We start from the raw sequence: 14745 nt of genomic DNA on the forward strand, positions 1-14745 counted from the left end.
GGAAGGTTTTCAATTCATTTCTGCTCCACGGAGTAGGACAAGAGGGTCTCCTGGCGCTGCGGGGTCTTTTTTTCACTTGACATCGTTCTCTTTACTGGGGGGGGGGGGGAGGTTGCAGGATCCTATCCCGGGCACCGAGGGGGGGGGGGGGTAGATAAGAGGCTGGCAGACGAGACGGGACGGACGCAGGCATGGCTCGCCTCAACTGGTGCCTGGCTGCCGTCGTCAGCTGGGGCAAGTTCCTCTTCGCCTGCTTCTTTCCTCTGCGGGGGGCCAAGCGAGACAAGGTAAGACTTCACGGAGTGGGGAGGGGGGAATGGGAGACTGAGCCGGGATTCAGTGGACTTAGATGACGAGTTCTGCACATGTCGTCTCTCATGTCTCACTTCAACGCACGCAGATGACTTTCTCCCACAATAAATGCCAAAAACGCATGTCTGGAATCCTCATCCTGCATGAAATATACGTCGGGCTGGGCCTTGCTCGGAGTCACACCACTCATCCATTACATGCATCCAGCTGGTTTTTACCTAAACCACCAAGTAACGTAGCTGTGAAAAGGAGCTTGGCAGCTGGTCATGGACCATGAGCTCTGGCAGACTGGTTGGTATCCCTCTAAGTGCTGATTCAAGGTCAGTGTTACATCTCCAAGTGGTCTCCAGGCAGCCGCTCCAGATGGAAGACGGTGGGGAACCATGAAGATCACATTTGGACATGCCACTAGAGCCAGGCACTCGCAGCAACCAAACCTGGAACAAATGTTGCTCCTGATACATAGGGTCACCTTGCCTTCGGAGCTGCAGAATTGTAATGCACCATTATTGGGGGTTTGCATAATCCCCTGAAAGAGCTCTTGATTCTCATCCATCTCCCGCCGTCGCACGTCATGCTGTATTTGTTTGTTTTTGACGAGGGCTGCGAGTCTTTCATCCCCTGCGCCATATTCCGATGGTCGCATGGCACATGTGTATGAGCAAGAAAGGCCAAACGGAGTTCCTCGAATGGCATCGGCTGTACGCACGCTCGGCTTCTTTGTCTGCTTCCCCGGAGCCAATGTTATGAGGGAAACATGGAGCGCAATCGTTGCTTTTTTTGTGCTCTTCTCTAGCAGATAGTCAATCATGTGGAACAACGAAATGGCACCATATCCTCTCACACAGGCACTTACACACATGAAGGGACACCAGAAACAATACCCGAGGTCATCCTCTGATGAATGGGGATGGGTGGGATGATTTTTCATCTTTTTAAACACCATGAGCGTCTCTAGAACAATTGTCATAAGGCAGGAAACCCTGACCAAATCAGCGTGATGCGATGCGCCCTCGGGAAAGACGCCTTTCGAGGACTTTCACGTGCCCTCATACCTTTCATCCTCACCGTTTGCTATTTTTGAAAAGCCCCGCTCCTGGACATAGGCGTCAGTCAAAAAGGTTTGGAACTTGAGTGTTGCATTGCTGCAACGCTCCCTCGACTGCGTGCTCGCTGCGTATACGCGAGGCGTTTGGGCTAGTCTGGTAATGAATGGATTTTTCTGCTTGTGGTGACGGCGTAGCGTGCAGTGCTGCAGCCGCCCGTCTCTCCAAGCCCCAACACCCTCCCCAGCAGCACCAACACCAGCAGCACCCCCCCCCCCCATTGCCGCAGCTCCTTATCTCTACACCCGCGCTCAATCCCACCACACTCCCCCTGTCGCACTCTCTCGTATGCGTGTTTAAATGTGTGTGGAGCTTGTTAGTGCCTTTGCAGACGCGCACACACACACACACACACTATATATCTCCTCGACCCTATGCAATGAATCCACAACCCATTATGTTCGTTCAGTCTCCAGCTCTTGCTCAGCCTGTTCTCTCAGCTTTGGCTTTTTTTTTCTCCTTTCAATCTAGAAAGAGGATTTCCTGTTGTTTGATTCTTTCCTCACTCTTGGAAACACTCATATAAAAACCATTGATGAACCGAGGCTGTAAATGAAGAGAGAGAGATGTTAGAGAGGAAGCTCAGGCACATATTCTACTCTTGTGCCTACACCGTAAAATGGGACTTGTCACCAGGGATGTACCCTTGTTATTTATATATGGTATACATTTGTCCCCTTGTTCCTTTTAACTTGGAACATTCATGTAGCCCCTATACTAAAAAAAGCTGCAAAGATCAAGTTCTTGTCTGTATTTGAGGCCTGAGATTGTTATTTTCCAAAACTCTATTGTCTTGATTCCAGTGCAGCAACAGGTTTTTCTTCTTTCATTTCTACGGTCAAAAGGTTGATATGACAGCGTTGGCAGATGAAGAAAACGTGTTTATTACGACTTAACATGCGGTCAGATATGATGTTACTTCAGCGAGTTTTTGCATTGATAATCTGGCAGAGATATGAATCTTTCCACGTCTCTCGAACAATGATACAGTTGTTACTCGGATGAAGTGTAAACTCAAAGAGAACAAGATGCACAGTATATACTGTACGTTTCCCAGCGCTATGTAGTCGTCAGTACACATAATACGTAAGATCATCATCAAAATATTGAACATCATCTTGCATCTTGTACAAGGGATTTTAGGACACTTCTTGCAGTTTACAAGACAACCATTCGGTCTGTCACGTGACCAACGGGGAGGTGAGAGTGGAGAGGTAAGGCTCTGTGTCTTCCCCCTCGAGGACCGCCGTGAGGTGTTCAGTTTCCATGGCAACGCGGCTCACACAGCCCCCCCCCCCCCCCCCTCCACCACATGATGGGACCGGGTTACAACGGGAGACGGGCTCGGAATACTGTCGGCTTGTGTGTGTGTGTTTGACTGTGAATGTGTGGCAGTTTTGTAAGGAAGAGACGAGGGAGGTGGAGGTTTTCTCCATGTGTGTTACTATGGTGACACTACTGTGGTACTATCCTCATATCCTGTCGTCTCCTCCCTCCAATTTCTTTTCCTTTCTTGCCTCTGTCCTCTTTCCTCCCGTCTCGTCTCTTGTCTTCTTTCATGTTCTGTTCCTTTTCTTTTATTCCGTTTAATTTCCTCTCCTGTCCTTTCATCTCCTGTCCTCCTCACCTTCCTTTGTTTTCCCCTCTTCTTCTTTCTTCTCCTCTCCTCATTGTGTCATCTCATCTCCTTGTCTCTGTCCTCTCCTTTCCCTCAGTTTCTTTTCTTGTATTTGAATTCACCTCTCCTCTCTTCTATGTTCCTTTCCTTCTATTCCATATACATCGTGGCGTCTTCTTTCCTCGTGTTTCACCCGTTGTTTCCTCTCCTCTCCTCTGCCCTCCTCTCCTCCAGTATTTTCTGTTTACTTGCCTCCCTATTCATTGAACTAATGTCCCCCAGGGCAGTAAATTCACATCAGGCAGTACTGCAGACAGCCAGAAGAGAAGACTGTGACGGGGAGCCTGTCCGCTGAATAGCTCCTTATTCTCTCCCTCTAGATTTCTTCTCCAGCATATGCATGAAAACCTCATTCATTGCTCGTCGTATTTATCACACGCTCCCAACTTACCTTGAGTAATGTCGTCCGACTGTGGCGAGCTGTGTGCAGATACCGCACCCAGAGAATTGCACACTTCTTCCCTCAATGGCTCGCTGTATTCTGGGCCGGCGTTCAGCATGATGGATGCTTTGTTATTTTAGCATTAAAGCTTTAATGTGATGGATTCTCCAGTGACAGAGGAGGAGACTGCAGAGTCAATGTGGAATTATTTTTTTCTCTCTCTCTCTCCTCTCCTCTCTTCCGTCACAGTTTTTGTTTGAGCAGTATATCTAGTACAACCATAATATTTCAACATCTTGGGCGTTTTTGTGTTTGTGGAGCTGGTGATCAAATATCACTCTGTCAGTGTATGTTCATCAAAGTTCCCCCAACCTTTAAATATGTAGGTAGAAGGCTGCTAACATCATTAGTCAGGCCTTTAATGGGGAGTTTTACTGTCCCGTGATGGTCTAAAGTCCCTTTTCCGTGAGTATTCTGTGGGAAATAAAGTACAAGTGTGTGCTTGTGCCTGCCTGGCTGTGTGTTTTCAGTGAGTTCTGGCATGTTGCACTGGGAATAAGGGAACAAGAACCTGACCTCACTGTGCAAAAATGTTGTACTCAGAAAATACACCACTCCCAATAGCAGACCCAAAATCAATGTTTTTTGCAGGTAGTAACCGAGTATTCTGGCTACATCCAGACAGCAGAAAAACATGAGATGCATGCATGAGTTGTATATTCATAAAAGCTTGCTTTTACCTATATCTGCAGACACTGTCTGAGGGTTGGTTGGAGGCCACTAGAGGCTGCTAGCAACCCAGTTTAGACTAGTTGGCTGCAGGGAGAAAGTGGCTGCCATGTGTTGAACACAGCCACCAAGTCCATTTGAAAACCAGTTCAGGAGTGCTGCAGCACAACCGGTCCCCCAAAGCGTCCACACAGTGCTCTTTGCTGACATTATGTTGATACGAGTACACATGGAGGGAGACACACACACAAATTATGTGTCAGGTTAGCCTATGGATTGAGGTAGCTGTTCCAGTGGAAGTGATGGAGTGCAGCAAGGATCAATAGAGGGTGTTTTCTCAAAATGAATTGGCTCTTAGCCCTTTATGGATCTGACTGTGGAGTGATATAATGTGCCCTCACCGCTGATATAATGTTGATTCAGAGCTGTACTGGATATAGATGTATACATGCACATGTGCTCGAGAACGTTCGCATGCATACGTGCGCGTGAAGTATTTTGCACTTGCACACACAGAGGACCTGGGAGGATGCAAAACACACGCAGATACATGCAGGGAGGTTGAAATCAATTTATTTACCGAATCGTGTCGTCGGCATTATACTCTTCTGTGACACTGTAGAGAGCTTTGTAAAGTCTGAGAAAGTAACTCTGATGATGTCATCAGGGGTGTGTCATCTCGGGCTTGGCTGCAATCGTTAAGTGTTTCTCATGAAGAAGAAGAAGTTATGACAGTGTTTCTCTCAAAACATAAAGGATGTCACCGCTTTTACTGCAAGAAGAGTAATGGACGCCTTACCATATGGCCACATTTCTGTATATGGCCTTTCTTTTAATGAGACTGCCTGTGCATCTGTATATGCAACATATGTATACCCCAGTGATGAGCTCAGCTATATTTTCTAATAGTTCCCAGCGGCTTCTGCAGTGAGGACCTGTTACATTCTCATTGTTTGTCCGGCCACTCGGCTGCGTCACGGCAGCTGTCGAGTCCTGCAACTATTGCTGAAGGAAGAGCGGGGAGATCTGGAAACAAGACGGGGTTGCCGATGAAAAATTGAAGTGACATTAGGGCAGACATGAGCGAGCGTGCTCACAGAGGAGAGGTGGAGGGAAAGAGAGGTGAGGGATGCAGCGCAAGGAAGCCAAAGGGGTGGACGATGGTCAATGAATAGTGTGTGTGTGTAAAAGAGAGAGAAGGGTAAGGAGGGGGTAACAAGGATCATTTGAGCAGAGGGGAGTTTTTGGGAGGGAGAAAATAAAGACTCACCTCCCCCCTTTCCTCCAAGGAATACATTTACCACACTTCAAGAGGGACAGAGAGGAGGGCTGACGTGAAGGAGCACGAGAGAGAGAGAGAGAGAGGGAGGGAGAGAGAAGGCACAGGAGTGGAAGAAAGAGCAAGCAAGAGACGGAGGGAGCTCGGATGCAGGAGACTGACTGAGTCCACCCGAGAGCAAAAACGAGAGCATTCCCTTCCCCACCCTCTGTGCACCGTGCACGTCTGGCATGGATCTGTGTCGCCGACGCCTGCGTGGAACCGCCGGGAATTTCTGGGAATACCGTGGATTTCTGTCCTGAGCCCGGAGAGCCCTTTTCCAGGATGCCCTCCGTCTCTCTGTCTCTGCCCTCCGCCCTGGCAGGGAGGGCCAGGACCTGGGTTTGCCTCTCCTGCATGTTTTGGGTAAGTAATCACATATTTGGGACGATCAGCTAAAGGTCACCATGGAATAAGGTGTCGATTTTCAGAGAGGCAGCAAAAGGTGCTGTATTTTGGATGCAGTCCAAAGAAACAGGTTGTATTTCTCAATAGAGCGGTCTCGTGTGACGTCACAGTTTTAGCTGTCGGCCATGTTGGAGTACACACAAAGCCACTGGCATGCACGGCTGAGTCGCATAACCTATCGATCATGGTGAACTTTTGTGCTGTCTTTGGTTGTGGCAGCAGAGCTGATAGACAAGAAATCATTATTTCGTTTGCCAGCGGTCATTACACATCAAGGAAATGACACGAAGGAGCTATGCAAGCGACGTCGCGAGAAATTTGCTGTCACGACTGGGGGTGTTCACGAGATACGTGTTCCTTGTTTACTCGGCGCCATGTAGGATCTGTATGTACTCCAACATGGCGGACAGACCTCGTAACTAAGGAGATCGTGACGTCAGCGAGACTACTCTATAGGCGTGAGAGAGGTGTAACCAAATTAGTCACATTTATGGATGACCCAATGGATTTGTGTAGCGAGTGTAGAGAGGTGAGCAGTTCATGATCAGTGGTTCCTTTTGAAGCAACTGCACAGCAGCAGCACCACTGTTGCTTCTGTAGGTGTTCGAAAGTTGGAAAATGACTGTTTTTGTCTGGTTCAAGATGTGCAAAATTGACTCCGGTCTCATCCTAGCCAAAGCTTGAGATTAGATTTCTCCACTGACATCCTTCAGCCTTTGGTCACTGGTCCGGTTGACGTTTGTCGGACGTCGGAGCATGGCCGGTGTGTCTACTGACTCCGTTCCGTGATCCTTTGCAGGACTAATCTAGTTGACTGCTCTGTGGCTATACTCGCATCGGCGCGTTCTTGCGTTGGGTCCACGCGGCTTCGGCGATGGAGCTATTTCTGGTTTCTCCTGTATAATTTAATCTGCTCGCTTCTCGCTTCTCCTGCTATCTGGGACTGACTGAGTGTGTCAGGAACTGGGGGCTTTCCACGCAGCATCTTGGCTAAACAAAAAAAAGAGAAAAAAAGAGAAAGTCAAGCACGCCAACACACCTCTGGACATGCGTGAGGATGTGTGTGGACTATGGAAGCATGTGAATGTGGACATTAGGAACATAAATTTCGCGTTTAAGCCCGCGATGTCTTTTTGTGCTTGAGGAACACTTCTTCTTATACATGTGAAATGAAAAATCCAGCCACAGAATCACATATTAGAGTAAGAATGCTGTGTAATGATCGCACCCAAGTGTTAAGTGAGGCATCTGCCCTACTTTTCTGTCGCTTGCAGTGGGGGAGAGGGCCATTTAGATGCAAGGGGAAAGTGAGACATTGAGTTGTCCAGATGCAAGGCCTCCAATCCAACATGATCACCCTTCAATGTCGACAACAAAAGGAGACGAACGCTGAAGAGGGAACGAGAGGGGAAGACATGAGTGTTGTGGGGCGTGAGAGAGGAAGAGGAGGAGAGGCTGAGTGACGTGCGAGAAGCGGGTTCTAAGAAAGCTCCTCAAATACATGCTATTAATAATGTATCCCCCCCCCCCTCACACACAGAGGGGGAATATTAGATTTGACATGCTGACAGAAACAGCCACAAATGCAGGCTAGTTCCTCCAGCGCTGGCCGAATACTTCTGTGAGCTCATTACCGCTCTGCAATATGCTAAGCAGCTCCGCTATGAATAACAACAAGCGTTATTTGACACAGCACAGGCGACATGATTCTGAACATATTCACTGAAGGGTTTCCTGCCGGTGTTTACCCGAGTGCAGTCAGGGCGCTCCCGTTAAGACCTGGGATAACGTTCATGGGGTTCTGCAGTGACTACAGATTTTCACTGATGCCGACCACTCTATATTTCACATTCGCTGTCTCTCTTCCCTGGAAAATACTACGGCAAGCATGTGTAGTGCAAGTAAGTGGCTTTGCATGGATTACATCATTTTTAAAAGTCTAATCATGCATCCCTTTTTTTCAACATCACAGTATTTGAAAAGGTCACTTTGACAGTTAAAGGCGCAATCCGTCATTTTTGGAGCATATTATTACTATTTTTTTTCCTGGCTCTGGCTATCGTGTTTATTTTAGTTTGACTTCGACTAAAAGTCGAAAGACTACAAAATGACACAACAACACCACGTACACCGTCATGAGTCTGCAAAGGCTTCCAGGCTGCTCAAAGACAACATCTGTAGTACAAGGCAGCAGAAAGACTGTAAGTCCAGATGTGTGGTAGGTCCATCATGTCTTCTGTCGTCTCAGAGTCCCTTATTGACTGAACAGAATCCCCAGAGAGCTCTGAAAATCAATCTGGCTTTGATTAGGCCGTTACTGCCTGCCACGCCTCCGTGTGTGTCACCGCTGTATGAGTGTGGCCTGCCGTGTATTAGGAATGTCATTTCCTTCTGCTAATAAGCGCTAGCCCGGCCTGCTGATTAGCTTGCGTTGAGTGAGGAGATTCTTGTGTAATGAATCTGTAATGAATATCTATTCCAGTAAAAGTGATAGATATAAAAAAAAACATTCGAGAACATCCTTTCACTTGAGTATAAATCCCAATTAATTCGCTATTTTTGAAGCACTGGCCAGTATAAAGGGTCAAGTACTCTCATGAGGCTTCATCTGGCACCTTCAGCGGTTACCGCTGCCCACACTCTATTCCAGCTTTTTCTAATGTTATCCAGTTGGCTTGGAGACAAATAAAGAGATAAAAAAAAAAGTTTTTGTTCCGCATGTAATGCTAATATTAATAATATTTGTGGTTTTGATGATGAAGCCCACCTTCAAATGACACGAAACTGCATTCAGACCTGCTTTCGGTCAACAGCCTCCGATAGGACCTCATGAGCTGTTCAGCTGCCTCACAGGCCGACTGTCCGCTGCCACAGATCCCTCCAACTCTCCATGCTCTACCACTGCATTTGTGCATGTGTCTATATACATGCACGGCGTGCGGTGCTGTATCCTTGACACTCAGACCGTCCTCAGAGAGTGCAAGCCGTCACTCTGGCTAAACAATGCTCTTCGTATCCGTGACCAGGTGATTTATATGCGATGTGACCGGGCGCCTCCCTCCAGGCCTCAGGCCACCACCAGCCGGTCCGCGACCGAGGTTTGGCAGACTTCCCCTGGGCACCGTGCACTACTCGGCCCCCACATCTCATACCCGAGTCTGGATCTCTGCCCACGTTCAGCAGATATCTATCTGTCGACGACTCAAACATAAAAACAGAATGTATGCTTGTAGTTATAGGATGACATTGGATGCAGTTAAAAATAGTCCACTCTCACCTGCCCACATGAAGTATCGACATCTGTACCAACATGTAGGGAACACAGAAATGTTTGCAATCCACCTCTCAAAGCTTCATCTCCGCTTTGTTCTTTTTCTTTTTTTTCCCAGAGATGGACTCAAGGAGAGGAGAGCTCATTCGCAAACACGGCGTTCTGAGTTCATTAGCAGCCGGCTAATGATCATAAGCAGCTCGGACTTCATGATCACAGCTCATTGATCTTTGTGTCTCTCTGTCTGCACCTGGTATTGATCATATCGCACGCTCGCGCAAACAGTATAACGGCTGCGCCCTCACGTACACACTCCAATGTATGTGGGTTTATTTGTTGCATTCGTATAATATCACACCCACACAAATAAGCAGGGAGGTAGATATACACACACACACACAGTTTCTACTACAATCTGGCAACCGGCCCACGTGTCCGTCCACTGGGATCGGCTATATTCAGCTCCATAAATAAAACATCCTGAGTTCATATCTGTGTTCTTGTACACAGATATGTACAATGAAGTTTGGATGCAGACAAGGAAAGAACTGTGTGTTGTCAGTGCCTTCAAATTGTAAAAAACATTCAATGTGATCCATATTTCGAGCTTCTTTTGAGTTGAGCTTGTTTGTGATCCGAAGGAATGTGTCTATTTCATCTAAAATACATACCCTGACCGTATTGTTCTACTTTTCACTATTTCAGAGAAAGCTTTACAAAACTGTGCCTGTGGATTATCCAGTAACAGCCGGCTCGACATGCATTACTATGATGGGTACTTAATCACTGATGTACTCATAATCGTGAGAAAGGCCTCTCGGGGGTTATAAAAGAAGAGATATCACTCTCCGCTATGTTGTTAAAGATGGTTAGGACAACACCTCAATCAACCTGCATGGCTTTACATTTTTAAATGTAAGGGTCCTTGACATTTTTTAGGAGCCCCTGATTTTTGTGCTGAGCAAAGTCGTTGATAGAAACAAGACTTGGCGGTGCGTTTTAAACCGTCTCGCAGGCCGATCTTAGCCGCAATGCTAATTTGAGCCGTTTGATTTGCCATCTGTGTGTTGAGATCACAGATTCAGAGAGAGTTCAAGAGCGGAGGCTGCCAATGAGAGCAGAGTTTACGGCGAGGCGACGCAGAGTCTGGCACACTTTCATTGAAATGTGAACGAAGTCTGTCGTTTTAACGGTTTTACACTGACTGATGAGATTACTTCCCACTCGGTGGTGATAGAAGTTGTGGACTGGTGTGAGGAAATAACCTGTGGATGAGAAAATTGATATCGGACAGGCTGTGTCCACCTTATTTGTCATGTGTTGAAAACTGCAGGACAAAGGGGTGCAGGACAAAGTTAAAGTCAAAAATGTCTTTGTGTACACAAAAAGGTTGTGTTGACCTCCAATCGTGTCAACTGTACAACGGTAATATCCAAGAGCAAATTCTTGTATTTAACTGATCTTTTTGGCCACTTGGAGGCAGCAGAAACAAGCTGTTAACACAACATTGACATATCAGCCGACACAGAGCAAGCGAGCGAATGTAAGTTCAATTATCACACTCCTTTCATCTCTGTTTTGGTCTCCACCAACCCGCTGAAGAAATATCTGCTCTTTTAGCTGCTAAATGCTCCACTATGTTCACCTCCTAGCCAATTTATTCCACATATTTTGAAGTGGCCACCCTGGGATTAAAAATAACTTCCACGTAAATGTCGTCCATCCTAATCTCCTCGGTCTTCGATGCTCATAGATGACACATTCATTGGTTTCTACACTTGACTGTCGAAGCAAATAACAGGAGTTCATGTTGACGTCTTTCGGTGTACGTGCAGGACATGTTTTGTGATTGGTTGCATGTGCCAGGACTAATTTGTGTCCATGTGTCGTCCCTGTGCAGAATGAAAGAGCAGTGCCTTTGAGAGAGTGCCATCCTCCTCCTCCCTCCCTCCCTCCCTCCCTCCCTTTCACTTCCCTCCTGCTCCCACTTCTTGGCTCTAAGTGGGGTGGCGGTCGAGGTAGCGTAGTGATGCTTTTCATTAGCTAAGTGCAACTGGGGGAGAGGAGCATAGGGCCTTGATTTACTGGGCCTGCTGTCTATAAGCCAGGACAAACACACACATACACACTCTCACAGAAACACCGACTCTCCTCTTCCTCCATCCTTTGCTCTTAGACCACTCACTCTATCCCTTTACCCCCTCTTTTCTCTCCATCTCCATCCCTCTCCCTTTTCCTTTCCATTTCCTCTCCCGGGCCTCTGCTGGGAGTCTCGTCCTAACACGACACAGAGGACGGGGCTTGTGATTTTTCAGTTTTTTTTCAAATGCGCAGCTTCCATGAAAGAGCCACGCACTCAAAAGTGACTGAAAGTGTTCGTGATTGACTGATTTTAGCAGCTGGGTTGTTGAAGAAAATCATCTTGGCTGAACATTTATGAAGATTTCAGCATGATGTTTTTGTTGTTGTGTGGTTTTCTTGATTTACGGCGATCACCTTGGTGACAAACGGTCACAACTCTGGTGTTTGAACTCTATATGGGCTCTGGTTCACCAGGTTGAATTATTAAAGATCCTCAATACAGGATTGCATCTTTTTATCTTTCGTTTTCATGCTCATATTTATTTATTTATCAGTGGATTTGTTCAGAAAATGTTTTCGGAGCGTGCAGAATATGAAAATGCCGTTAGTGATTTCTAACATTTGTGGTAAAAAGTTACAGATTTCTTTGTCCTGGATGGACTTTTCTTTGCTAATCTTAAGCTTTTTCTTGATATGAACATCAGGAGGCAAGTTGTTTTGTACCGGATAATAAAATCTTTGGTTAAGAAACTGATGGCATCCATTAGTCAACTGGCTTTCTGATTACATGCCTAATTGTGAGGTTTACGAACATCTTTACTCCCTGAAAAAAAGAACCCAGCCTGTAAAACTCAGAGGGTCATTTCCACTGTGGACGTGTTCCCCTGCTTTTCTCTTTGTTGATTACTCGCCATTTAAGCTGATGAGGCCCTTTTCCCTCTTTCTCTGAAAAACAGTTGAATCCCAGATGCTGCATGGCAGCAATCCATGAACCCTTTGCCCTCCTGTTGTAGCGATACTCACCTCTGCATGCATGTTTATGCATGTTTGTGTATGTGTGTGTGTGCAAACTTGTGGTTGTATGTTTTCATTTTTGTTCCCTGGTTTTTTAATCCCACCTCATCCGTCATTGTGTGACAGGACACGTTGAACTCAGTTTTCGTGGCAGCCAGGTAACCATGGCTCCTGCCTGTGGCACAGCTGGCTGTGTCTGATTGGTTTAGCCGGCGGCTTTGTGCCAGGTCCGTCTTTAACATCAAGGCTGTAGAGTGGCACAAGGTGCTTCAACCGCTATTTATAAACCCAGGCAGGCCCACACTGTAAAAGATGTGAGTCTTGTTATTCAGTCTCATAGTCTGAAAATCTGAAGTTTCATCCTCAGACATTATTTTACTTTTCCACATCTACCTGTGTAATTTAGTTTGAGTTTTATGTGATTGTAGTCCTCCAGACATTCGTGAATATTTTGGAATAAAATAGTTTAAATTAATATATTTGTTCCTTGAAGCAAATAATGATTTATTTCTCCATTAACATGTTTTTATTTGAATCTTAGTGAGTTTGTTTTGTAATGTATTGTCAGGGCATGTTTTGGCAGCAGTAGCTGGTCTCATAGTTATATTTCTAATAATTCTCCATGTCATAATCCCCTTTTGTTTTCCTTCTGCACTGTCTCACATTTGTCCATCTCAGCAGTTCTCCAACGATCACGATGGATATCAGTCGGCTCAGATCGCTTCACTTCAATGAAACTGAGTGAAAGAAATGTCTGCGGTCTGTCTGAGTTTAAACCTGAGCTGCTGCTCAACACATCAACCAACTCATGAGAGAAAAATGCCTTTAATGAGATGGACGGCAGACTGTTGGTTAATTAAGTATTGTACAGGAATTACCAGTGTGTAGCATATTGTTTGTTTGACGCTACCTGTTGTAACATGCTGTGTGCAGCCAAGGTCGGCCATGATTCCTCTGTGGAGTTTACAGCGAGCGGTCTCACAGTGGGACAAAAGCCATTAAGATTTAGGGAGATAGGGCAGCGAAAACGCTGAGCTATACACTTCTGTAAAAGCTTTGAGCCAAATTGACTGCGGCAGACAGAGAGAGGAAAAAAAGAGCAGGGAGCTCCAGAAAGAGAGCAGAAAATGAGCTCAAAGACAATGAGGCAAAGGATTACACAACGTGGTCTTGTTTTCATCGGGGAGCCTCATCACACCTGGAGTCCTCTGTGGAAGGAGTAGTTCTGGTTGCAGCAGCAGTAGCAGTGGTTAGTTGTGGTTGTAGAGGAAGTAGTCGTAGTACTTGTGAAGCTGAAGTTCTGAGAAGATGCACATGAGAGCACTAAGGTTTACAGTCCAGCGGAGCCCAACCCAGACCGGCCCAGCTGCACAAACACACAAAGGAAGTGACGTCATCGTTATGACTCACCAAGGGGGTTGTTCAGACAGAGGGATGGCGGTAAAAGAGAGCTCAAGTTAGGACTATGGGGAGATCCAGGAGGGTGCTGGAGGGTGAGCAAGAAGAAAAAGAAGAGCTGGAAATAGCTGCTTGTCGTTGTTGTTGTTGTTTTTAATGAGTTTGACCTTAAGATTGGGAAAAAAGAATCAAACTAACCCAAACAGCCTTGTGCCATAGAATAAAACCATCATAAAACACATGCAATATGGGATGCATTACTCAGACTGTTCCATAAATTACCAAAAATGTGTTTTTAATAACAATTTTATGATGCTCTCAAGTATTCAGAGTCAGGTTGAGCTGCTTTAGAGTTGAGGCGCCTTCAGAGGGAATTCTAGTGACCCAGTTACAGTGTTCTTGGCTGCATTTTGTATGCTCCCGGTTAAACTAGTCAAATCAACACAGAGTAATGCGCAGCTGTTTGGAGGGAAGATCACATTTTAACAAAGCGGTGCTTTGAAAGTGTTGGAAATGTCACCGCATGTCAGTAATACAAGAGAGAAGTGATGGAGTTCATTTTGCAAAGGTCTAAGTTGTTATCCTGCCAACGAACAACATGCATACATCAACCCCACCTTCGTCTACACATCATCATCATCATCATCATCATCATCATCATCATCATCTGTATTTCAGTATCTTTACTTATTAAAGGGGGACAAGAATCACGTGCACTGTTTGTTCCTCACTGCTCTGCTCAGGTTTTGGTGCAGTTTCTAGAGCTGCTGTGTCCTCAGGCTGCTCTGAGAAATGTTCCAGCACGGCCCGAACACACACACACACACACACACACACACGATACATTACAGTATGAACACACACAAATGTATACACACACACACACGTACAGCATTCCTCGAGTTTTTGAGATGTTGGCTGCTGTGAGGCTCGCTCTCGCTCTCGCTCTCGCTCTCTCCTCTTCATCATTCATTCGTCATTTAATTAGAAAACTTCAAAGTGAAAACATCCTCTGCTGGTGGGCGGACTGTGTCAGTGTGTGCGCAT

At 46.1% G+C, this 14745-nt stretch overlaps 1 protein-coding gene across 6 annotated transcripts in view; it reads left to right on the forward strand.

Moving 5' to 3' along the window:
* Positions 1-5762: 5762 nt before the first annotated feature.
* The window catches only part of tns1a (tensin 1a), a 53139-nt gene continuing 44156 nt past the window's right edge, over positions 5763-14745 (forward strand). For all 6 annotated transcript variants that reach the window (XM_079296751.1, XM_079296753.1, XM_079296754.1 and 3 more), the window contains exon 1: positions 5763-5891. In XM_079296751.1, coding sequence (XP_079152877.1) covers positions 5811-5891 — 81 coding nt within the window. In that variant the 5' untranslated portion in view covers positions 5763-5810. The remainder of the gene's footprint in view (positions 5892-14745) is intronic.

Source organism: Melanostigma gelatinosum, assembly GCF_949748355.1.
Source record: "Melanostigma gelatinosum genome assembly, chromosome: 24".
In the NCBI taxonomy this organism is placed as follows: Eukaryota; Metazoa; Chordata; class Actinopteri; order Perciformes; family Zoarcidae; genus Melanostigma; species Melanostigma gelatinosum.